The sequence below is a fragment of the Echeneis naucrates genome, chromosome 5, assembly GCF_900963305.1.
Source record: "Echeneis naucrates chromosome 5, fEcheNa1.1, whole genome shotgun sequence".
In the NCBI taxonomy this organism is placed as follows: domain Eukaryota; kingdom Metazoa; phylum Chordata; class Actinopteri; order Carangiformes; family Echeneidae; genus Echeneis; species Echeneis naucrates.
This window is the reverse complement of record NC_042515.1, coordinates 11,638,925-11,664,705: the sequence shown is the minus strand read 5'-3', so window position 1 is coordinate 11,664,705 and position 25,781 is coordinate 11,638,925. Positions and strand designations below refer to the sequence as shown.

At 39.5% G+C, this 25,781-nt stretch overlaps 2 protein-coding genes across 9 annotated transcripts in view; one reads left to right on the top strand and one right to left on the bottom strand.

Moving 5' to 3' along the window:
* cadpsb (Ca2+-dependent activator protein for secretion b) overlaps nucleotides 1-3,286 on the top strand; it is a 63,261-nt gene extending 59,975 nt beyond the window's left edge. For all 8 annotated transcript variants that reach the window (XM_029501211.1, XM_029501209.1, XM_029501210.1 and 5 more), the window contains 2 exons: nucleotides 1,867-1,971; nucleotides 2,060-3,286. In XM_029501211.1, coding sequence (XP_029357071.1) covers nucleotides 1,867-1,971; nucleotides 2,060-2,236 — 282 coding nt within the window. In that variant the 3' untranslated portion in view covers nucleotides 2,237-3,286. The remainder of the gene's footprint in view (nucleotides 1-1,866; nucleotides 1,972-2,059) is intronic.
* Nucleotides 3,287-5,113: 1,827 nt separating this feature from the next.
* The window catches only part of ca16b (carbonic anhydrase XVI b), a 97,155-nt gene continuing 76,487 nt past the window's right edge, over nucleotides 5,114-25,781 (bottom strand). Inside the window, exons 9-29 of the mRNA XM_029501531.1 lie at nucleotides 25,507-25,691; nucleotides 23,072-23,180; nucleotides 22,921-22,970; nucleotides 22,072-22,816; nucleotides 20,316-20,454; nucleotides 17,571-17,662; nucleotides 15,588-15,679; nucleotides 14,193-14,289; nucleotides 13,990-14,072; nucleotides 13,763-13,897; nucleotides 13,534-13,668; nucleotides 12,262-12,434; nucleotides 12,000-12,135; nucleotides 10,750-10,896; nucleotides 10,207-10,300; nucleotides 9,556-9,632; nucleotides 9,263-9,391; nucleotides 8,955-9,101; nucleotides 8,715-8,857; nucleotides 7,479-7,614; nucleotides 5,114-7,183 (exon numbers count right to left, since the gene is read on the bottom strand). Coding sequence (XP_029357391.1) covers nucleotides 7,037-7,183; nucleotides 7,479-7,614; nucleotides 8,715-8,857; nucleotides 8,955-9,101; nucleotides 9,263-9,391; nucleotides 9,556-9,632; nucleotides 10,207-10,300; nucleotides 10,750-10,896; nucleotides 12,000-12,135; nucleotides 12,262-12,434; nucleotides 13,534-13,668; nucleotides 13,763-13,897; nucleotides 13,990-14,072; nucleotides 14,193-14,289; nucleotides 15,588-15,679; nucleotides 17,571-17,662; nucleotides 20,316-20,454; nucleotides 22,072-22,816; nucleotides 22,921-22,970; nucleotides 23,072-23,180; nucleotides 25,507-25,691 — 3,191 coding nt within the window. The 3' untranslated portion in view covers nucleotides 5,114-7,036. The remainder of the gene's footprint in view (nucleotides 7,184-7,478; nucleotides 7,615-8,714; nucleotides 8,858-8,954; nucleotides 9,102-9,262; nucleotides 9,392-9,555; nucleotides 9,633-10,206; nucleotides 10,301-10,749; nucleotides 10,897-11,999; nucleotides 12,136-12,261; nucleotides 12,435-13,533; nucleotides 13,669-13,762; nucleotides 13,898-13,989; nucleotides 14,073-14,192; nucleotides 14,290-15,587; nucleotides 15,680-17,570; nucleotides 17,663-20,315; nucleotides 20,455-22,071; nucleotides 22,817-22,920; nucleotides 22,971-23,071; nucleotides 23,181-25,506; nucleotides 25,692-25,781) is intronic.

Here is a 25,781-nt window from a genome sequence, read left to right as displayed (position 1 = left end):
CAACCATTCAACTAATCCAGACCTAAATAAAACTAAACACTAAACCTCGACAACCAACCAGATGAATTCTTTACACATCTAATTTGGGCCTTACAAACTTGCGTTCCTGCCTACTCACATGGTTAAAGTTGACTTCTTTTTTCTTGATATCGGAGGTATGACAACTGTTTCTCTATTAGACTTGGTGCTGTTCTCTTGTAACTTTCAGCTGTCTTTAAACACAGTCTGGCAATCTACCGCCCAAATCGATGTAGGGAAAAGTAACAAGAAAATAGCACCGCTGCTCCCTGCCTGCTAACCATTTACTCACTCTCATTCTATTTTTCTTTTTGCTAATGAACTTGTGTCAAAACTATAATTTCAATTCCCCATGGTAGTTTTCTCTTCACCCACAGTAGGGTGTTTTAAATGCAGCTCGGGTTTTCGATTGAATAAATTATAAATAAAGGCAAAGTAATTGCCTTCAGGGATTGATGGGCCATGCAGCTTTTACAAAATATTGACTTGGTTTTTCTTAGTATTTCAAAGGGTAATTACAGTTCAAAACAGATAAATCTGTCAACACTTTATGACTCCCTTCTGTTTCATTATTTTTGTCAAGTAGATGTAGTCAGTGCGCTGAGTAAATTACTCTAAAATGCCTCCTTTCAGCTCTTCAGAGTGCTCTGAATGCCATTTGGATGTGGATGTTAAACCTGTGTGTGTGCGCGCGCGTTTGTTAGGGAAACACTTACTGAAACCAACTTTAAGACCCAAACTGAACGACTTCATGACTCAGTTTAGTAAATGTATCTTGCTTGTCACGTCACGATAGTTTAGACCAAGTTTCATGTTCAATTAACGCAAATCTGAGGGAGGAGCTATTTTGTGATTATCAGAAGGTAAGTCTCTGTTCAGTACATTTAAAGACCCCGAAAACCTGTTTCCTCAATCAGCTTCCAGCGTTTTGGGAAGTCCACTTGTTTCTGACAGAGATTGCTTGTTTACAGTGAAAGGTCTTCACATCTAAGTTAACTATCAATACTCCAAACTCCAAACATAGTACAAGGTCCTGTGACTTACATTTTTAATTAAGCAAAGGCACAGATGCATTATCAGCAAAATGCATATAAAGTAAGTAATTTGTGTTATATTTTATCACTGGCCATATATGTGTACAAGCTCCTCCCTCTGCAGCACCCCACCCCCTCTGAGGAAAGGACTCATCTAGAAGAAGTTGATGTCTGTTGCCTCAGTTAACCAATCAGTATTTAGATCTTACACCCACAGTCCTGCTGAAACTTTTAATAAACAATGCGCAAAAAGTATTTGTACATTTAACTTTGATTTATTACCAGACCTTTACTGTAGAAAGCATCAATAGATCTTTAAGATTTGAAATCAGGTTCTCAGGGGCTTTAAACCAAATGGAAAGAAATGAAAATCTGGGTCGTAAAAGTGAAACATAATTTTTCACCAAAACCTAAGGTGCATGATTAAAAAAAAAAAAAGGAACAGTTGAAACAAAGAGTGTTATTGTTGTGGCCTGTGTCCTTTTTGTAGCTTTTAAGATTAATTTATTTTTAACATGACTTCATTCTGTCTAGCATTGATTTCTAATTTGGAGTCATAAAATGCAAGAGTTTTGAGGTGTCTTGTGAGGCGAGACATGAATCCTCACTAACTGTGCATTCAGATGGATGGAAGACCTCTGATGTTTCATCGGAGGGATGCTGAAATACACACGGCGGGTGGATGTTGTTATCATGTGTTGTGTTTTCAGTGTTAGTGCTTCATGTGTGTCTTCAAGGTTAGCTTTATGCTACGATGTCTTGAGTATGTGCGCGAGTGTGTTTTGCTGGAGAGTGTTGTGTTTATGTGTTTCAGCAATGGTACACTGCCACCATGAACCTGCTGGGGACTTGGCTCACTGAACGCATGGATCAGCAGCTCCACGTCTACCAGCTCAAGATCCTCATCAGGATTACAAAGGTAAGGGGGGCAAATACCTGGCAGCCTGATGAACCGTCCAGAAGTCCACGGTGTCCACGCTGCACTCATGCTCTGCTGTCCTCTGCAGAAAAAGTACCGGGACTTCCGCCTGCAGGGCGTTCTCGACTCCACCCTGAACAGCAAGATGTACGACACGGTGCGCAACAGGCTGACTGTGGAGGAGGCCACTGCTTCGGTGCGGGAAGGAGGCATGCAGGGCATCTCCATGAAGGACAGCGATGAGGAGGACGAAGAGGATGACTAGAGCCTGTGCACTGACACTCCAGCCCTCTCTCCCCAACCCTTCTCACCCCAACTCCCCCCTTTAAACACTTTTGACTTTAGCCTGGTTACCGATGCATGTACCAACTCAGATAGCCACTCTAGGACCTCTTCGTCAGCTCGAAATGCCTATGAAGGAACTATTAACTATAAAAATAGTACTTATACTGAGGAAAATCTAAATAAAAATATGAAAAAATAACCATGATTGGCAGTTTAGCTGTGTCATGATAAAGATAGCACCTATCTTTGTTTCATTCATTTTTAAAATTCATTTCTGTGTTACTGAGCAATATGGAGAATCATTTGTTTGACAATGTTGAGTGAGATTAATAGGTGTGTCCCTGTCCAATGCAAACCTATATGGCGCTTCTTTGTCGTATTCTACATTCATTAATGGTACATTGTCGTGATGATGAGTGTGTGGACCCTTTTCTTTGTCTTGTCTGTTTCTAAGTGAATGCCAACTGCTTCAAACTGAAAATAAACCTCGTATTTGTTTACGGCTGTTACAGATAAACTGTCGTCTACTCACTGTTATCAACATCAACAGTAAGTCTAGACCTGCATTTTTATCATGTGTCAATGCTATGTGATCTCATCTCAATTACTAATTAGATACGATTCAACAGGAATCTTGAACCTCAACAAGTGGGTATTCTAGAGATGCAATATTCTCATAGCTCCATTTTGATAACTTGGGAGATTCTATTTTTATTTCAACATTTAAAGGCCTTGAACAGGTTCTATTTTAATTGAGTTGCACTTTTACAGAGAAAAGAGCAAAAATGATTTTTTTTATTGAAAAAAAAAAAGTTGGTCTGTCTTTGTTCTGTAATTGTGTAGAATGAGATGTCTGGCATTTGTTTGGGTCTCACTGTTGTTTTGTATATATGATATAAATATATATATAAATATAAAATGCTGTACATTGCATTCTGAGCCATCGCTGCATGCCTGTGGGTTCCCACCCTCCCCGACGCTTTCTGTTTTTTGTGTGAATTAGCTGGTGGATTCATTCTTGCTTTTGCCTTATGAAAGCCAACAGTTGTAATATGCAAGAGCTGTGGCCTCTAAATAAAAATTGTTGTACATGTGCATTTTGTCTTGTCTGCATTATATTTACTTGTATCTACTTAAGGTACATCAGATGCTTCCTGTTAAAAATAACAGTTGAACACATCTTTGGAGTCAGTGTGATTTACACACTGAATAGTTCAGCAAAATGATCCACTGATATTTGTTGTTGTTTGTCCATGTACACATCGCAAACAACTATGAAATGATGTCAAATTTCCATAAAATTACAAGAAGGCTAAAATGAGCTATATTTAAAAAACAAATGAAGTCGGTAAATTCAGCTCCACTGCCATGAACAACAATTTAAATGCTACTTTCATGCTAATGCATCAGCACCGCTGAGCCAATATCCACCGACACTTCAGCTGCAGTCTGCAGCAGATATTCCTGGAAATTACTGTAATTGAGAGTTTTTATTTCCATCTTATCTTTCTCTTAATTTATTCTAGTTTACTCTATTTTAGTAAACCAAAATATTTCCTTTACCACTGTTGTTCGATGCCTAGCAGATGAGGCGGGGGTGGGGGCAGGATGAAGTAGTTACTAGATTGGTTTTAAAACAAAACAAAATAAAGAAAAAAACTCACCCGTCAGTGGTTGCATGTAATACAAGGATGCTGTGCACCCAAACCCAGACTTTATTGAACGTATATAGCAATACAGTTTACCTATTAAATAACACTATGACACTATAATGATATATAACAGTATCATAGATATATATTGCTATGATACTATCATATAAACAGGTGATATGAAGGACAAAACCAGTTTCTCATTTATTTAAGTTACAAATCAAACTCTAACACCAACCAGGCTGCGAATAACTTCATCCCTTGACCACTGAGCAGATATCATGAAAATGCGGTCTACACCCCAGCATGCACCCCTGGAAGGGGCAGCTGCGACTGGAGATTTAGCAGTGGAGGTTTGAATAAAGTACAATCCGTCACAGGGCCACTATACAATTGAAATCTTTGTATGAAAATACAAACGTATATGGTCACAAAGGTTAAAGTCAAAGTCATTTGTTTTTGAAGCAACAGCACTTGTGTTTTGAATGACTGTAGAAATATCAAACAGAGAGTATGCTGGCATTCATACGAGATAAAATAACAAAACCACAGTTGCTGCAAAGAAATCTTTTGTTGCAGAGCGTAAGTGTTGAGCAATCTGGACTTTTCTCCAAATGTTGGAGTTTTTACTGGATTTAGCAAACTCCCCTTTAGCAGAGAAGTAAATGTTACCACCAAGAAAAAAGAATTTAAAATAATAAAAATCAATATAGAATACACACAATGAAGATACACACAAATCAATTAGGACAAGGGGGACCTCAGGGTTGAAAAGAGTGTATAATTAATAGCCACAATATAGTGCAGAGACAATATTAGCCCCCAAAAAAACAAAAGAAACAAAAAAACAAAAACAAAAACTATTTTACAGTCTGAATTTGGACTATTTTTGTATAATGTGAGGAAAGCATTGTGTTCTCTGATTATTTACTGTAAGGTGAGTTCCTGAGGCTCGAACAGAAACATGCTTAAATCTGGTTAAATTCACACTTTGACACTGGAAATCTGTACTGCAAGATTTAAAAAGTGGATTTTAAATTCTAGTTGATTAAATAGATCTCAGGACAAACCACTTACATGTTGCAAACTGGAACCACATCTTTGGTTACAAATAAAGCATCAAGCCACAAAAAAAAAGAAAGAGAAACTACACTGCCTATAAAAAGCAGTCCCTACCATTTGGACTTTTTCATGTCTTAGCAACGTTGAAACACAGTGGATGTAATTTGATTTTTATTTTTTTTTATTTATTTTTTTTTTTTACTGTCAAAGTCAAAATTTTAATGGTAATGACCTGAACAGCAATTAGAAAAAAACTAATTAAACCAAACAAACTGATTTGAGGTCCAAAAGCTATTTTGCTCAGTTTCTTTTTAAACCCAAATATGAACAAATCTGTAACAAGTTTACTGAAAAGTAGCAGTAAAGTGAGGACTTGAGATGATTACCAAGGCACTGAATATCCCTAACACGATCAGAGAGAGAAAAAAAAAAAAAAAAAAAAAGTGTGGCGAGAGCTCTAAATCTGCCAAAAGCAGGTCATCCTCAAAAGAAAGAGAAAAGCAGTGAAACTTTTGGAGTCACTGAGAGGTCAAGAACTGGAAGTGTCTGAAGGCTGAGACACGGCAGATGTTACTGCAAACCCATGACAAACTGTCATGGGTGAAAAAGCCCACAACAAAACACAGCATGGTCAGCTGGACTTAAGTCTTTGTCTATACCCATGTCTGATGCAGCAGGTTACACAAGGCGTGTGAAGGTGAAGAACAAAACTATATACTTTGTTTATACACACACACACGTGTGTGTATAATTCCTGTTAGAAATCTCAAAAACTGAGCAGCAGATTTTATTTTCCTTCAAGACAAATAAAAAACCAAAGCTAAGCAGTAGCGTTTTTAAGACAACATTTTTAATGTCCTGTGACAGAATAAGAGTAGAGCCAGTTCCAGTTCAGACGTAACAGCTGGACCTGATCTCTGCTGCTGCAGGAACAGCGATTGAAAGAATATTGAGAGAAAAATGGATTGTTCAACTGTACAAGGCGAATAAAGAGCAAAATACAAAGATAGGAAATGTAGCCATTTTCAGTTTCTAGACTAAATATTGTCATGTAGGTGGTGAACACTTGAATGATCACTTTTGTATTTGCATTTAATTTTGATCCATGTTCTCACTTTGACATTATTTTCTTTTTTCAAATAAGTCCCAGTCATATCCACCATGATTCAATGTTGCAAAACAAAACATGAAAACTTTGTGTGGGATGAATACTTTTTGTAGGCACTGTGTTGGGTCAATATAGATAGTTTTTACATGTGTTACAACAGCTGAACTTCGATAGCTGAGGTTAGAAGCGTAAAATAACATATACGGAGCCGTGTAGGCCATTTGTGATAAGCTACAGAAGCTCCGAAAATATGAATCTAGACCAAGCCCGGATGACCATTAAGAAAACAACCCATACAACCCATAAAAATAAAAAAAAGTTGTTGGCTGGCTATCATTATATAATTCCCTGTAAAAAGCAATAAATGTTCACATTAGATGTTGTAACACACTAACAAAATAAGCCATAAGTACATTATACAAGACAACAGTGAGATATTTGGACAATATATGGATATTAGGCAGGTAGGAGTCTCTTCACGTGTGATAAATCACTTCACACATGTGTAGTGAAGCCTGAAAACAGTTAGTTCGATCAAGGTGAGAAAGTGACGTAATGCATGCTGGGCTTCGTTTTGATGCGATCGTTTTTGAGACAATATTGTAGGTGGATCGCCTTAACTCATCCTGGTCGTCATGCTTCAGGTTCGTCTCATTGCGGTCCAAAGATCCCAGTTTTGTCATGTAGCCAGGATTTAACTCGCTGGAGTTTTAGGCAGTAACACTGATAGTATAGTGCAAACTGGACAGAGCTGCTTTTTCCTCACGTCAACTTAAACAGGTGCAAACGCTCAGCAGGATAACATTTAGGACAAGAAAAAAAGGGCAAAAACATAAATATCAAAAAACATTTATCAGTATAAAAAGTAATAAGGTTATTCATTTAATCAATAGTCTGGCAAAAAAGGCCTCAGAAAAGTTTTCAGATTTTTACAAATTAAGTGCCCGTGAGAATGTCCTCAGACGAGCGACTCCAAGCTCTCTGCAGGGTCCGACTCGTCTGCCATCACCACCACTCCATTAGTGTCCATGTGCATGGGGCTCAGGCCGCTCTCTCTGTTACTGACCACACTGAGCATGGCTTTGTAAAGGTACTGGTACTGCTCCTGTTCACACAAACACAAACACGCAACGGTTAACCCCACAGATCACCAACTATCAAAGAGAGGAAAAGCAGAACAGATGAAAAAATTATCTATTTCATGCTAACATTGAATATTCACCCCCCCCCCCCCCGCCCAATAAATAAATACATAAATAAATCCAACCCTCTTATTTCCATAGATTCAAACACTGAATACAGACAAACACAAACACAAGGAAGAATTCACAATAGCATATAGTTTGATAGATGCTATGATGGATGTCAGTGTTGATCATAAATCCCTCCTGTAAACTTACGATATCAGTGAACACTCCTGGCCTCATGAGATTGATCATCTTAGCCACCTGATAAATGTCGACAACACCCTCATTCTCCAGCTGCTGGGACAGTGTGGTGAGGGCACAGAGCATCCCTGCTGACACTGCTCCACACCTGAGAGGAAATATTCAAAATCAGCTCCACAGGAGACATTTCTGTCAGAAAGAACATTCCTGTTGGCATCATATCCAACAATATCGATATCACACCACCTAAATCTTCATTTTAACTCATTCACTTCTAAATGTGAAAATGTTCTCTTCTGTAATTTCAATGATTTCAGGATCACATAAGCTATTGTAAGCAGTGAAAGGATTTAGCAGAGTACTCCAGTGTAACCAACATGCAACCGCTGAAATAGAATAACCTGCAGTAGAATGAATGGCTAAAATGTGTCATGCAATCAGCTTCTTTCACACAGAAACATCTATACTGTGTTTGTGTTACACAAGCATGATGCATAATTGCATCATGTTAGCGTAACACAAACACAAAAAACAACAAAGGTGGTATAAATTGGTCAGGAGACAACTCCAGCCGCAGCATTCATTATCTCAATGCAACGATGTTCGGAGTGTTATTGCGAGAAGCCCAACAGTGCTAACCATTAAAAAGCACTTTTTTAACGAGAAGAGGAAAAACTTCCTTTAACAGAAAGAAACCTCCAACAGAACTGAAATTATGTTGGGAAGCGGTAGAGGGGAGAAACAGAAGATGCAGTGATGAAGAGTATTCCAGTCACTTATGTTTTCACTAACAGCAGCTGTGGTGCTGAGCACAGTGATCTGTAAGAAAGACATCAGATGGCAACTGCTGGAGAAGCTGTTATGATTGCCTGGTTACTCAGAGAATTTAGTGATGTTGTTTATCATGGAAGCTGTCTGTAGATTCTCACTGAAGGACCCAAAGGACTCCAAACTCAACCCACAGTCGAGTTTATCAAGGAAAACCTACAAGCAATTAACAACTTTCCTAAATAACTTTCTTTTATCACTATGAAACCTTAAAAATCCACATCCAAATGCAACATCTGGGCGGCGCACAAAAATATGCATATATATTCATAAACAGAGTCCTGGATTAGTCTGTGAATAGAGCTGGACCGACAATAACTACAAAGCCCCAAAAACTCCTGGCCATTTAAATTGCCCGATAAAATCATTTTGTGTTTGTTCTGTGTGGACGGGAAATAACAGAGGTAAACGCAATCGTACTCATCGTGCACAATGGTGGGACCGTCTCGAGTCATCGCCTCCTCCTTGATGACACTGATGAGTTCAAAGGTGCTGCTCAGCGGGGCGTCAGGGTTAGGCCATTTAGGGCACTGAAAATGTCTCACTTCAAGAACGTAGTCGTCCTGTAACACACAGACGTGCAAGCACATGACTCGACATAAATAATGGAATGGATGATGCTCTTTAAGGCCACAGTGATAGAAAGTGGGAAGCAGGCACCTGTGTGGCCTCTAAGATGAAGTCATGGATGATGATCTGCTCCTCGTTGGAGAGGCACAGTCTGTCCTTACTGATGAGCGTGACAGTGAAGGCGATGCAATTCATGGCCTCTTCCCGACTTGGCCAATAAACAAATTCATCCTCTGCCTGCAGAGAAAAGGCGGCACAGGTAGATTTTTTTGCTTCAACTCTTTCACCAATGCTTCATTTTACTCTACTGCGTAAATGTGTGAATCCCACTTTATTAGATGCTCCAGAACTATAAGCCAAATATAACAGACATTTGATGAAGATCCACTGGAACGTACCAGTCCCTGGTTGTCAGGCAACATCACAATAATTTGAGCGTTATGGTCCCAAATCATTCTCCAGAAGTCGGTGGTGGTGTGGGGCAAGGGATGCTGGGTAATGATGAACTCGTTACTCCTGTAGTAACCCTGAGGTGACAGAGATGATCTGTTAGCTGGATCTGGAAGCTAACAGACGACTACCAATTTCTCAATGAAATTTGATGAAGTACAGTTACACCTCAGTCAGTGGTAGTCAGTAATTTCTCTGATAAACACACAGTAAGCAGGGACAAAGAAACTGGACAGAGTACCATTATGTAGGACGCATTTATGTAATCTGTTCCCTTCATTCCAGGCAGAGTAGTGAGTCCGACCCTTGCTCGCTCCGCTGTAGAGAGGCAGAGATGGAAAAACACACTTTAGATCACAAACCAGGCCTCCATAATATTGCACTGGCAGATAATGCACACATTCATTACTAGTCCTCACTGTTGCTATAGCAACAAGTATCTCTGTTTCCCCTGTCAGGGATCCAAGAATGCACATAAGGATTAATTTATAGGATTATGGAAATAGATTCTAATTTTGGAAAATGAGTTATCATTAATAATTTACTGACTGGAAAATGTAGAAAACTACCTTAGAAAATTTGTCTTTAATAAACTTGTTGTAGTAAAAAATAAAATAAAATAAAAAAAAGAAGAAGGAACATAATCAACATTTGGCAGATTTTATTTGTAACAAATTCATTTTGTGCATTTTTTTAATTAAACACATCATTGCTTGACAAATCTTTTCAAGACAGCTGCCCGTACTAATTATTATGCAAACCCTCTCTAACCAACCCTCGTGACACCCATGAATGCAGACTGTGGCAGCTGTACATGTTCAATATGACCTTGCTTGTCCAAAGCCACAACTCAGTTGCAAGGCTGGTGTGGCAAAAATGATAAGACACTCACAGGGAACCACTGAGGAATTGCGGTTCTTCTCCTTGTTGCAGTCTTTGTGGGCACTAAAGCACTCCACAAAGCGCGTGTTGCACTGAGTCAGCAGCTGGTGAGAGAAAAGGCAAAGACCAGAAGATTAGAAAATTTGAATTTAAGCCTGAGAGTCAAAATCTGACATGAAAATTAAGATGTAATGGTGTTTAACGCTGAAGATTAATAGCAAGTCTTTCACATTAATAAAGAACCTGTGAAGGACTGGGGGAATTGACATTATGCAGGAGCAATTAGTTTGTCTCTGCTGAAGTTGAAATAGCAGGAGCTTGATGAAACATTCATCAAGCTTTGCATAAGACAGCAGGGGTGACAGACACGACTTTATTATAGCCAACATCAGAGACACTCTCAGTCTATTCCCGTCAGGAAAAGGAATGCCTCCGTGCACTCTGCTAACAAGCTTCTGATCCAAAGACCGCCTCACTTTCAGCCGGTATTGCCACTGTAGAAGGTGACAGCCTGTCTAACCAGACCGGTCAATTGCCCAGAAGGTTTGCTCACCCTGAACTGCTTTTCCAGCCGTGTGCGGCCAGTCGAGTTGGGCATGAAGATGCTATTGACATAACTGTGGAGCTGCCAGGCAGGCACCTCGGTTTCTTTGCTCAGGATGGCCTCCATCAGAGCATCATGGATGAAAACATACTGCTCCTGTGGAGGGTCAGAGAATTAAGAGATCCAAAGTGGTTTATATTATAGAAAAAAAGATATTGAGATAAATAACCATCCAAATAAAAACATATATTATCAGCAGTGAAAGATTTTCAAAATCCAGTTTATTACGATGGAGTATACTTTGTTAAGCTTTCTCATTTTAACTTTTTCCAGCAATAATGGAAAGCAAATCGCTTTCAGTGAGCCTTCATTTACAGACAAAGACTGTTAGGAACAGTGGCATGATGAAATAACGTGCTGTTGGGAAATGAAAACAGATATTGGAAAACAAATTAATGTAAAAACTTAATTAAAAGCAATACACATCATATGAGGTTAAAGTGAAAAATACTTTGTTACATGTAAAATTATTCTGTAATTAGAATTTATCTCATTAGTTGCTACCCAATTTATGATGATAATTCATTGGTTGATGATTAGGTTTTATTGGATTATTTCATAATGATAGGTCTGTTAGGGGAACAAGGACAGGGAACATGCAAGAAGAAAAAAAAAACAACAAACAAACAAACAACCACCACCCAATTAAAATACTTCAGGTCAACTTTATACAATGCATTCATTAAATATATATAGTAAAAAAATAAAACAAGTAGAAGAAGTATGAAGTTTAAAAACTATTGGAATATTAAGTGAAGTTATAATTAATAGAGAAATAAACAAGACCCAGAAAACATGGTTTTACAGTTACACTTCGTCTGTAACCAAACCTGATCACAGTGCTAATTTATTACACATTAATTAAGGAGGACAAAAATATCATAGTTCTGCTATATTTAAGGTCCAAAAGTCTGAGAATAGGAAAGTGAAAGTCAGACTTTTGGAGCTCTCTGCACACGACTGACCCGATGAAAGCCAGTGTGGCAATATTCTAGTGCTATAATTCATCCCTACTGTGATGAGTATGAGTAACAGTTTGTACTGGGCTGCAATTAAACTGCATCAAGTGTGACCTTTACTTGAGCCAAACTGAGCAGCTTTTATGACTTTCTATCCATCTTTAATCCTAGATGACCTTTTTTAATGTAAGAGAAAGAATTCAGTCTCACAGGTGAAGTGATGATTTAGGGTTTTCTCACCTCAGTCTGCACTAGGTAGTTGCGTTGTGTGCGGATATGTTTGAGAAAATCCAGGACACTGACTGTGCTTTTGTCCTTGATCTGTTGCAGCATGCTGTCAATGACAATGTACGTTCCTGTGCGCCCAACCCCTGCACTGTATAGCAGAGAGCAAAAAGCAACATGAGCATAATGGCATGCCCATAGAGGACACTGTGAACCAGGTGAGCAAAGAGAAGAGTCCAGCGCTCATTTAGCCCAGCAACCAGGAACCCTACAGTACCTGCAGTGCACCAGGACAGGGCCCATGTCTTGAGTGCGAGCTGCTGATGAGCGATTGATGAAAGTGAGCACAGGGAGGGTGTACTCTGGCACTCCCATGTCAGGCCACTGAGTGTAGTGATACTGCACCACAGTACGTTCATTTAGCTTCCCTTTAGGGTTCCCCTTCTGGCCCTGAAATATAAGACATTGGTGAGAATACAATACAGACCCTTCAGCTATTGGACATGAAGCCCAGTGGCCATTTGATTTTCACCACCTAAAGTAACTACTCTAACTCGCGACTAAACCAACTACTTTCTTTTGCTGAAGTTAAAGTCAGGTTTATTAGTTGAATGAACCACCAGTCTAAGAGGCACCACTGAATATGTACAACATGCAAAATTAGCCAAAACATCTCAAATTGCAAAACATGAACATTAATTGGGTCAATCGTAATTGTATTTTTCACTCAAATATGTATTACTTTCAAACACACATCTGTGCCATTACACGGTGGTAACAGTGGTATGGAGGCAGAGAAGTAGAGTAAATATGCCCATTAAACTGTTACATGTGGAAGTTTTATTGCAGTTCTCAACTTTTTGTTTGCTTAGCTGATTTCATTATCATTGGTTGGTGCAGCAAACTATTTCAAGTAAAATTCCCACATTTCTCAGCTCTCCAATGAGCTCCTGTTGTATCTTGATCACACTGTGGGAATCATGATGCACATTTTAAAACAAAGAGTAGAACCAGACCTATTGTCGTCTTTCCCCATACAGTCTTCAAAATGTTTGCCTTCTTATCGACAGTGCGACTTGACTGCCAACAGTTCAGCGGAGGACTTGGGTGTGTTATACTGGAAGCAGCTAATATAGCGTCCATAGCATGAAGCAAGATACACAAAACTCTTTAACAACAGTAACACAACAAGATGTTATTTCCATTTTCAAATTGGTTGTCTCCAGACCCAACACTTGAGGTCATTTATCTGACTTCACACAGTTCCCGCTGGAGCCACACAAGGATTTCTAAAACTTTTCACATATTCTCTCAAGCTCCCCAGATTTTGATGTTTAAATTCAGAAGAGTTTCAATTCTGATTTAGTTAATCACCATTTTAACACTGAAGAGCAGATTCTTAGAACTAGGGAAGGACTATACAGACAAACGTAATTACCAATGCAACAATAGCTGATGCAAACAGATTCAAAAAGCAAAAACTTAAGAAACCAAATGGTTCTGAAGATGATTCAGAAATGAGAAGCAAGTTAGTTTGACTTCCAGTTACCTTTTTGACTTTAGTATTCCTTATGTGGAAACGCCGCAGTGTGTAGCAGGCATGCACTTTGGTGCTTTTCAGCGTCACCACAATGTTTCCATACTGCTCACTGTTCTCTGTGGGCCAGTACTGGTCACATTTCCTCTGAGGGACACACAATGAATGTTTTTTAACGCACATCTGGAACCCAGTTACAGTCATCTTTGTTTCCTATTTTCAATGATGGAAGTGAACCTACTCTCCCCTTCTCCACTAGGTTTGTGATCATGACGATGATTCCAGTGTTCTGCTCCCACACCATCCTCCAGAAATCCTCAAATGTAGACTTGAGAGGACCCTGAGCAGCTATATAAGCTCTGGGATGGTTGTAGCCCTGAAATGAGAGAGTGGTGAAATCGATACTAGTAAGGTTTAGAAAACAAAATCTTGAATGATTAAACATGTCAAGTTGTTGGTAAAACTCACGTCCACATAGTTTGCGTTTATGTAATCTGAATGTTTGGCATCTTTCCCTGCCAGAGCTCGTAATTTCACTCTGCTGTGGTCATCTATGGAGAGTTTTGACATATTTCGGTGAATTACCAAAATGACAAGATGACAACATGTTATTAAAACCTTATTGGATTCTGAAGCAGTAGACATCATAATCAGGTTTGAAGCTGACTCACAGGCCACAATGTTGATATATCTGTTTTTGTGCTTATTGTCAGGATGATTGGAATGTTCTGCTGTGATTTTCAGGTCTGCTGTTGAGCGCTGGACCTCCTGGTGAGAGAGAAACAGGCAGTTGTATTTTATTTAATGAGCATAGAGGAGGTAATGGAATAATTCTCTGTTAGTAACTTATAATCACTTAAACGAACAATTTTCATAGGAAATGCAGAATTTATTCATTAAAGTAAAACTTCTCAGATTTCATCCATGTGTGATATTATTGATCGGAAAATTTTACTTTTCTTTCTTTTTCTTAATTCACTTGCGTTGGGAGTTCACAGCTCAGTATGAACTGCAGAGCTTAAAGACTGACAGGGATTCAGTGTCTCAATCAACAGTGATTATACAGAGCAGATGCTAGCTTCCACTTGAGTTTGAACTTAAAGATTCAGTAGGACATACACTTTCCCCTCTCTTACTCACTAACCCACATCCAAAACGGCATGATCATTTATAACACACTTTCATTCTGGTGCATTTGAAAAAAAAAAAAAAAAATGCACACAAGTTTCACATCAAATGACCCTAATTAAAAGGAGCCCTTTCAGGGGTGAAGCTTTTCCCTGCTTCCGCAACCTGGCTGCACAGTAACTGTGTTTCTTCTCAGTCAACCAGCAGACAGACCTTCTCTAATTACCCTCGTCTCACTTGATCTTTTTCTCCATCCTTCTCACAACCATCTGGTCAAAATTAGCAACAATGCACACAAACACAGGGGGAGAATGATCTCTGGCTGCTGCTCAGATGCAGGCACATTTGCAGGCTGCATTTGCATACAAGAGGGGGACATGGACCGTGCTGAATAGTCTTGAACATCTTACTTAAACACAGAGAAGTCTTCAGCCTTGCGGAGAGCTCTGTGAGGCTACACATAGTCTTTTTTTGAACCATTTGTGAACACTGCTGATGCTGACACGATGATGCTGTGCACAGACTGTTGGCTATGTTGAGCATCTTAGTGTTTGCACGTACAGTGCAAGTTAGCAGAATAAGAATCAGAGAGTCTTTGTTGCCAAGTATGTTATAAACATACAGGAATTTTGTCTTAGGTTTTTGATGTTTTGATTTTTTTATTTAAAAATTTTTATTTAAAAATAGACAATCTAATGTCAGCAGATAAACTGATTTTTGGTGATAAACAATAAATAAATAAATGATAATAGTAATAATAATTTTGAATTATTAATGTCTGAGGCAGGTATGAGAGGGAGTCCCACATTTTATGGAAATCCATCTGATGAATAACGAAAAACGAGTGTGCTTTTACTAGTTTTGCAGCCCGAGTTAAAAGCTGTATCAAAGGTTAACAATGTCACATTACTGACCAGAAAGTGTTGATGAAAGCATACCTCAAATTCCTCAGCAAAACCTTGTAGGGTGTTCTTATAGAGCTCAATGATGTGTTTAACAAACTGCTTAACGGGCACGGCCTCCATGTCATCTGCAGGAGTAACAGAACAGTTAGCCAAGTCTCAGTTACAGGGGGAGGTTGTACAGAATACATACATTACATGCAGCGTGTGTGAGCCTGCAGTATTTATAGACTATACTGGTACCACACACAAGGGAACTAATGTTATTCATAATTTTTTAATGGATCTAGGTTACAAATGTGGTGTGAGGCTTGTTGACTTTAATACAGCCATCCAGGCAGGAAGAAAAAGACAAGGAAAAGAAAAGTGTTTTATATTCCTCTGTCACAAATGCATAGCATTAGTATTTTGAGTATTTATAGCAGGCAGCATCTGTGTTATCTGGGCCAAATCAGCCCCAAATCACACACAAGGGATCTCTGATAAGGCTGGTAACCATCTCAAAGGGACAATAGTGCAGGGCCCCAGCTGTCTTCACTGCTGAGCCTGGCCACTGTCTAAACTAATACACCCTTGCAGCTGGGTCCTTCAGGGCTCTTTCTTGCTTCAGTGGTTACAATGTGGAGTCGAACTCTGGATTGTTAATTTGTTCATTTATCAACATCTCTTTCCTCCCCTGTACTCGAGTCAGCAGACTTATCTACAGTCTACATGTCATCAGAATGGTAATGTGTGAAATTTGGCTTTAGGATGTAGAAATTTCAATTAGGCAGGGCTGATTAACCTTCACGGCAAGAGATCAAATCGTACAGAGGTGTGTTCACACACACTTCAATGTCCCATATATGACAGTAAAAAAAAAAATTGAAACCATGCATGCATTTTCACATTCTCCAATTAAAGCATTTAAATATGAACTGAATAAATATGGAGATAAATAGATTGAAACACTTTCAAATATCTGTGAAGATAAATTATGCAAATTATGAGTCCCTCGGGAAATTCGAAGCACAGCGACTCGTATGTTTCAATTCCAAACATTTCAAACAATCAACTACATGGTCAGTCATTTAGTCATGTGTGCTATCAAAAATACACCACAGTATCTTAAAAACTAAAGGGAAAAAAAGAAAAGAAACGAGGAACAAGTAATAAAGGGAGGAAGAGCGAAAAGCCAAGGCAATAAAAGCTGAATGAATGCAGAGCCAATACCAGCGTCAACTGTGCTCTTTAACTACAATATCAGAGTCTTGAAATGTCCCTGAGCTTCAAGCAACTGTGAAAGTGTTGTCCGATATCGACTAGCTGCCACTGCACTGCTGCCTGGAACATTAAAGGCAAAGAAAAGCTAGTCACACAACTCCCACAGAGTTGCTACCAAGTCATTTCACATGTAAATGAACAGAAACTGAATGCGAATGCAGACATCAAGGTAATGGAAAAAACATTTGAAAAGAGGTAACAGTGGGTTGTGAATGTGTGCTGTATCAGTGGACTTAAACAGTTTTGTGATTTTCTCCAGTTCCAGTGATAGATTTAATGGAATGGACAGAATAATTTCATTGTCTTCAACAGGGTACTATTGAGCTGGCATAACTATTTACACTTCTTTAAACAGCACTTTCGGATGAATTCGCGAACCCCTTCAACACCACAATTGACAACAACCACTAATCCGTTACTCTCAGCTATTTCACTATCTGTTCTCCACTTATTTTATTGTTTATCCACCACTTTAAGATAACTATTTTAACTGCTTCAGCAATACGCTGAAATAACTTCTCAATAGTTTGACTTTCATTTAAAGTTAATTATTTAACTATTTATCCCACACTTCAAGCTAATTACTATCTATCACTTTAAGCTCTTCTCAGTTTAACATTTACGCTTTAGAACTAGCTCACAACGTTGTAGCACACCCCAAAGGAACTGCACAGGTAATCTGGGGCACAATTATGCATTTGGATTTGATCTTTATTTATATGGATATCTTAATATGATGAATAAAACATGGCTCACCTGGTATGGGGATGACAGGAATGTTCTCATTGGCCACCACCCGCGGAGAGCTGCTCTCCTCCACATAGAAGTGAGCTGTCTGGAAAAATCTCCTACGGGGACACAGAGAGAAGCACAGTGGGAGACACAACAGGGAAACCACACAGTATCACCATAGATAATGCCACAGTAAAGTGTATTAAGGAGTCATTGTCTCATTGATCTTAGATCTGGTCTGTGAACATCAGCATCCAAATGCTGAATACAGTGACAGAAGAGGGGCAGAAAACTGTTAATGAGTTAATGAATAGTTGGCACACAGTTGATCACACACAGATCACTCCTTGAAACACACGACTAAACGGAACAGGTAAACAACTCTTAGTGACACAGCACAGCATCAGACTTAGGTCTTCTCAAATGAACACAACTTATGTAAACACATTCCCTCCCCTAATATTCTGTCGCTGGGACAACATACACCAACTTGAACTATCCTGCTTCATTATAAGTAAAACTAAATCAACAAATAGGTGTATTTCCATAAAGATTTTTTTCCCAGCACCTGCAAACCTACACGTCACAGTAAAAACTTGATCTTTATTTTGATCAGATGAAAGTTTTGAAATCCAGCATGGCCACAGGCCATTTCCAGTGCACACACTAACGGCTGCAATTTAGAAATTTCAAACTCCAGACTGGCCAGTCACTCCTGGTACTACAAGCCTGAAGGCAACTATGTTTTTTTCTGTTGTTATAATTTTAGATATTACAGATTTTTTTTATATATTTTTTTTGCTAGATTCCAACTTCAGCTTCAAGATGTCCTTTTTTGCAAAAGAATGACAATTTTAACAAGTGAGAAAGAAAAAACTCAAATTCTTTCATTTTGCTGACCCCTGAAAAACAAAGATGCTGATGAGGAAGGTCCTCCCTGCACGTCCTCTCATTTCCTCATCACAAGCTGCACACGCTTTACACACATATACACAATGTCTATAAAGGAATGCATATAAAAAGACCCATATTTCACACCAGTGCCAGCCTATCCCAGATTTGATCCTACCTGTACTTGATGCAGATGAGTGAACAGATGCTAGTCATTCTTTAAGACAGATAGAACAAACATAAAAAAAAAGCTGCACTGCACTTAAAAGATGCAGAAAGAATGATGGAGGGAGAGAGAGAAAGAGGGAAAGGGGAGGGTTAAAAACAAATGGGGGAGGAGTGATCTCCCCTGGCTTGCGTCACACCCTCCCAATTTATTGACTCCCCCGTGGGTGTAGATGTGGTGCAGGTAACGAACCAACATTGTCGACACCTTCTCCTTGAATTCCGCTCAGAGTCTATAAGAGGAATAGTTTTCTTTGGGGAAATGGGATCAAAAAAAGGTTTTTAAATAAATGTCAGGTGTAACGAAACTGGAGTTAGGCAGCCCATTTAACAGAGGCACGACTGAGCTGCCAATGCAAGATGGGATTTTTTCTCAGTTCAACATCTGTGAGTTATCAACAACACCTCGAGCCTCAGAGGGATCCAGATGTGTTCTGTAACTGTGGCAATTTATTCCATTGTAGAAAGACTCATAGCCCAAGTTTATCCAAAGAAGCAAAAAAAAAAAAAAAAAAAAAAAAAAAGCTAAAAAGAAGACAATCGTATTAAACTTCAGGACATGGTTCACTGATTACGCATTTCAAAATAAATATTTAGAAAAGAAATGGGTTGCAATTTTAAGTTGTTAATGACGAAAACATCTGTGAGCGGATACATTCACTTGCTCTAATAGCTGCACTGTCACCAAGAGAGACTACGCAGAGCATGAAGAGTAAAGACGTGTGAATGGGTTGATTTCATCCTCCATCACGGCCTTTTCCCCAGGGACAGCAGAGATTGTCTGAACTGTCTGAGTTGTCACAACAACAGCTGGGATGGCCATTTCTAATCTCAGAGCTGCTTCTGCTCCGCTCCTCAAATACCACAACTTTTCAGTAATTCATCCACCAGCAGAACTGCTACAGTCACCTTGTTTTCAGCTGTCTGCGTTTTTACATCTCTGTGGAGCTGATAATCAGGCTTTTATTTATATCATGATCTTGTGTGGCACCACGTGATGGTACAGGAAGTTGTTGTTGGTTTATATGCATTAAAAAACATATTCTGAAGAATTTTACATCAAACATGTCAAGTTATAACAACCCTGCCCCCGCCCCATCACACTGTAAATACTCCTGAGATCAGATAAGGAAATGGTCCACAGTGCTGTTTGTAGCTCATTAGCCATCCCACATGTGCCAATGGCCTGGCTAGTGCAATTACTGGAGCTCCAATGGTGTGGCTGAAAATTAGCCCAGCAGATGAAGACACAGCTGGGACCCCTGCCGGCACTGCAGGGCCTTCAAATCACCAGCCCCTTACTTGGATGGGTGATGGGTCTGATGTACAACGTTCAGACAGGAAAGCAAGCTTACAACCAGACTGATGTGCATAAAAACAGCCATTTCCAAATTAGACAGGGCTGAATGTCAAGCAGACAGACTGGAAAATCCAGACATGCACGTAATAGTGAACTGATCTAAAAAGTGAGAGTGAAAAGATGTACGAATGAGGTCTGTGTGGGTGAGGGGCAGCTCAGTGATTCATCATCAAAGATAAGCTTATCAAGATGAGATATGTCTGCATTTACTAATGCTTGTCGTAATGACAATCTACCAGTTCAATTCTATAACTTTGAACAGTAAATTGTACCCTCTGGATCAAAGTGCTCACCTCCAGTAGACCATGACAATCAGCAGCATTATGAGGCAAAGCAGAGTGAGAGCCGACACCACCACTAAGGGCACAATCCACACCATCCTTCCCATCCCTGGAGGAGGACTTCGGGTAACATTGGACACAGCGATCCTGTCTGGAGCATAATACATGGATATATTACATAGTAGATAAAAAGTATGACTGTGTAAACACCTACTAATATGCCAAAATGTAAGTAAGAGTAAGTATAGGAAGCACTGCTGGGAATGGAAGAGTGTGTTGGCATGTAGTGACGTATGCTAATGTGTCTGTTTTGACAACACCACTGGGGTCACCAAAGTCTGAACAGGAATTTCAAGCTTTACCACTAAACCAACACATCCAAAAACTTAAGACTAGATACGGATGATCCTGCAGAGCAAGTTCTTAAGTTAAGGCTACGAAACAGTCACACTTTTATAGTTAACTGCTGCATTTTGATGTGTCGTTTGCTCAACAGCAGAGCAGCTGATGTATGCTGTGGATGTGAGTGTGCATGAATGTGAAGTTTAGTTAAGTGTTCGTGGGGTAGATAACACCAGTCCTGTTAATTTTTTTTTAAGATGACAGATTTAAAAACATCAGTTGGAGTGATTTTGTCTTTCCTAGAAAGTAACATAACACAGACCTGGGTACCATCACGACATTTGCACCTACGTAATGACAGCAATGTAATAATTTTTTTTTTTGACTCCTCTGAGTATCTTTCAGTAGAACCAAATGCAGAGAAAGAGATTTTCAGGCAAACACAATTCAACTAGTAACCCTCATGGACTGAAAATGCAACCAGTCTGTGCTCCATCCTGATGATTAGGCAGGTCACAGTAGCTAAGCCTTAATGTATGTCTTGCTGCATCATCTATTTTCATCTAAATAGGGTGGTAAATAAAAAAAATAACATCTTGTATTAAGAAGGACTTGACACTACTGTTAGAGACTTCAAATTGACTTGTATGAAGCTAATAAATCAGGTGAGAAGTAGTGTCACTTTCCTATAGACTTCTACACAGTGCCACTTGGTACCAGTGGAGTTGCCCCCTCATGGTCAAAAGTAGAATACAGGTTTAAGAAACTTAGGTTGGCCTACTGACTCAACTTCTCCAACGTCCATCTTTTATATATATATATAAAATCTGTAGTTGACACCCATCAGGTTCAAGTGAGCATTAAAAAGTGCAGTTGCTCCGCTTGTGAAAAACATATTGATTAATTTAGTAAATGCTGTGATGTAGCAAAAACATTGACTCTCTAGATAGTTCACAAACAATATTCATGATTCTTGTGCTATTTCTAATATGATGATGGGGATAGCAAAAAGAATCTAAAAAGAAAGAAAGGGGGGAAATAAAACAAAAAACACTCCCTTGAAGCAAACTCTTTTGAAATATGCTTAAAGGAATTCCTCGAGGTGGAAGCCCTCCGGCAGGCAGCTCACTTCTACCTTCAGGCCTATGTGTTGTGCTGACACAAAAGCCTGAAGCTTTGTCTTTGCCTGGAGACGATAATCACTGTAGTTACTGTCTTAAATCAATTATTTGTTATATTAAATTGGGCATCATAACTGTTAGTAATGTTTGTTGAATTGTGCTTTGGCGAGAATCTTGGCTTGTGTTATAACTGACAACATGAAAACAAGGTTTATCTAGGGTTAAAAAAATCATTTTTCGGTTTGGAAGGTAGAAATGAAGACGAGAATGAGTCTCAACTGTGTGAAAGAAAAATGATTACTCACCAGTTTGGACAGAGAAAGGCCAGACATTCTTCTCTTCATCACTGATCTTAGGGGATAAAGTAAAGCTCTGGGGAATCTGCATCTCAGATGTGTCTTCATGGGGCTCCTGACTGAAGACTGTATTTACATCGGTGGGATTCTTCTCTGCATTGATCAACCATTCATCGCCGGTGCTTGCAGGCATTGAGGTGCCTTTAACTGTAGAGTTCCCTTCTGCTTTCTCTTTGGCTGTGGATGTGGGGCTGGGGACTAAAGGCTCTTTGGCCACAGAGTCGCTCCCTTGTCTTTCCTCATTTTTAGGTGTTGTCTTGCTTTTTTTCTTCTTGTCATCCTCCTCCTCGTCCGGCTCGCCTTCTTTCTCCCCCTCCTCCTCCTTCTCCTTACCTTCACTGGCAGGTTGGTTCTCCTCAGCCAGGGAGTCTGTCTCAGAGACCTGGGGCCCTGCCTGCTCAGTGCTGGACTTTTCAGGTGCAGCTGATGGACGACTGGGGTTCTGAGTGGTTTGAGGAGCATGTGTAGGCCAGACAGAACTGGGCAAAGATGAGATGACCCCTCCGCCAACACCTAAGCCTGCCAGGAGGGAACTTGTCACTACTGATGCCACTGTGGCCTGGCTGCCACTAGAGGAGGGCCCCATCCCTGTTGCCATGGAGACAATGGAGAAGTGGATGCCAGATGATGTCCAAGTGGAGGAACCAGAGCTTATTGGAGCCATGTCTGCCGAGGACGCTGGCGAAATCGTGGGCTGAGGAGGATGAGCAGAGAAACAGTGGTTAATCAATAGTTCTGCATCATTGTCACTAAAAATAATAAAATTACATTTGTCCTGCCGTCTTCTAGTCAACTCACCATGCCGGTCTTCACAATACGAGACCCTTCAAATATTCTTGTGGTATTTGCTGGAAAACAAAAGAGGAATCATTTCCAAAAAAAAAAAAAAAAACATTCATGTGTTTCCATTGTACAAATTATAAAAAAAATATTTTTGACTATGGCCTACCTCTGAACAGCACTGCTTGGCTGAAATCACTACGCAGGTCATGTTGACATACTGCCTGCACTCTGAATAGGTACAGGACGTCAGGAGATACATTAGTGATGACTGCTCTCTGCAACAGAAAGACACATAAAATTCACAAATATTGTAACAAAATTGAATTAGTAGTAAAAATGCACTTTAAGTGCGGGTGATTTTAATTCATTTTACCAAAAATGAAAAACTGCTACAGCCAGTGTTCTGCCAAAATTAGCTTCCATCCCCAGATTCAATGTAGTTTAAAAACCTAATTTCCTGCTTAATTCAATTGTGTTGTGCAGTTTGCAGATGGCTCTATTTATATAAAATTGTTCCCCGGAATGGATGGGTGATTGCCTCTGGTGTTGCAGAGGTAGTATTTTTCTAAAATAAATTTAGATAAAAGGTGTCCTGAGATACAAACTGAAAATTGAAATGGAAATGAAGTGGGCAAAATAAGAAAGACTAACAGCAGAAAGGGAGATAAGTGGTAAAATGCGGTCAGAAAAAAGACTGTATTTATGGAGGGATTCTACAAAGACAGAGCATCTTATGGGCACAGTTAGTTTTTTTGCAGTCAGGTAATAAATATGCAATAATAATAATCATATAATCAAGCAAAAACCTTGAAGGTCCCCAAAGATACAACCTGCCATCGAAAAATTTAAGGAGTTACATTTATCAGCTTTTTAGAAAACAGCCAATTTTTAAATTGTAAAAAACATTCTCTTAAATCACATCAAACAAGGCCTTGCCCAGCATTTCATGTTAAAAGTTAAACTATGGATTTGAGTGATGACCCTTCTCCATATTTGACAACTAAGCTTCTGAAACAAGTTATCCAACAGTATTGGGTCCTGATAGAGGATATCCTTCCCTTTTCCGTCTCACACCACAGACTACAGAATAAGGAAAATGAGAACTAGGCTGCAGTGATATGACGGCTCTGCCAGAGGACCTCAGGGTGCAGTATGGCCGATGGGGAGTAAAAACTAGCAAATGTAGTGGAAGGACACCAAAGACATTAACCAGCACACAGGAACAGAAGGAGTTTCTATGTTTATCATGCATAATTTTTGAAGCAGCTTTCTGAACAAGCAGCTGGAGAGGCATAGATTTCTATGGAGTTATATGAGCTATAATAGTTTCAAGCAGAGGACATAAATGTTAATCCATCTTAAACTGAAGACAGCATTAGTTTAATTCATGAGGTAGTTCTTAACTGTAGGAGGCCTGATTACATTTGCATTTCTACCAGCAAGTCCATAGATCAGCTACAAAGGACACACAGTACTAGGCTAATTTTGATTGATCAGTTATTAGCTCAGGCACTTGCTGATTGCAATTTGTAGTAACTAGTTTGTTATCACATAAATGCAACTTCCCTAACCAGCCTACCACCTATGAGAGGAGAAGCGAGCCCAGGTCTCTTAACTGGTGTGCCAGCATTTCGCCTCTGCACTGTGTATGTCTAAAGAAGCGTCTTAGATTGTCAAGACAGCAGGGAGTCAGTGGGCTTCACAAGAGATACACAGCTGGGTATTAGCTTCTCACAAATGGAAGGATACGTGACCAGGGAGAGAGAGGAAAAAAAAAAAAAAACTAAAAAATACATAGTGTGAAGAAGAACAACCTTGTCGGTGTAAATTCCTGCAGCGTTAAGATACATTTCTGCAGAGACGGTGTATGTTATGTAGGAGAGATAAAGTACAGACTGCAATGATAACATAACATGTAACACAGATGAACAGAATTATATATTAATGGTCTCTGAAGCTGCACAGAGATCTAGAGGAATAGACTTTCACAGTTGCCTGCATTTATTACAAAAAGAAGACAGTTTGTTTTCAAAGAGCTGTCTTCACTGCCTGAAATCAGACCAGAATTTATCAAACGAACAAAAAGAGCATATCTTATTTTGTTTATACTGCTTTTGTTTGAACTAGCGTTTGGTAAAAGCTATTTTTGATCCTATAATATGCAGACCTACTTTGGAAAATGATCATTTTTCTCAACTTTCATTTAGATGCTAAATAAACAGAAGATAGAAAGCTCTAAGACTGACAAAAGGCCAGAGGTGTATCTGTCAGCTCGTTGCACATACACCAGGAGAGTTGTTAGTGTGTGTGACAGGTGTGTGCATCTTCTCTCAGACAGGAGATTGACAGGTGTTGTCTGGGTCCTCATATCAACCAACAACCACATGCAAAGTTCATCACAATCTGTCACCTTCAATGCACACTTCCACTGATCCAGCCACCCTCTGATCCTGACAGAGTTAGTCGAGGTTGTGAAAACCAATCAGACCTTTTTAAACTTCATACATCAGAGAGACGAAAGCGAAAAGAGAAAGACAAATAGACAAATAGACAGTCCTGAAAAGCTGCCTTGGTTCCATATGAGCAGCTGATAATACTCACCATGCTCTGGTCCCCTGTCTTGGTGAAGGTATTTTCATCTGCAACATCACGTTTCACCCAACCGTAGGAGACCATGTAACTTTTGATTGGTGGATGGTAGACCATCAGAGGGCTTTCCCAGCTCACCATCAATGCCGTCTGGTTCAGTGGGTGGATCTTCATGCTCATTGGAGCACTGCTGCACACTGAAGGAGAATTAAAGAAGTAAAACACACACGCACCAAAAAGACGAGGAAGAAGAAGGAGAAGAAAATAAAGTCTGCCCTTTTCATCGC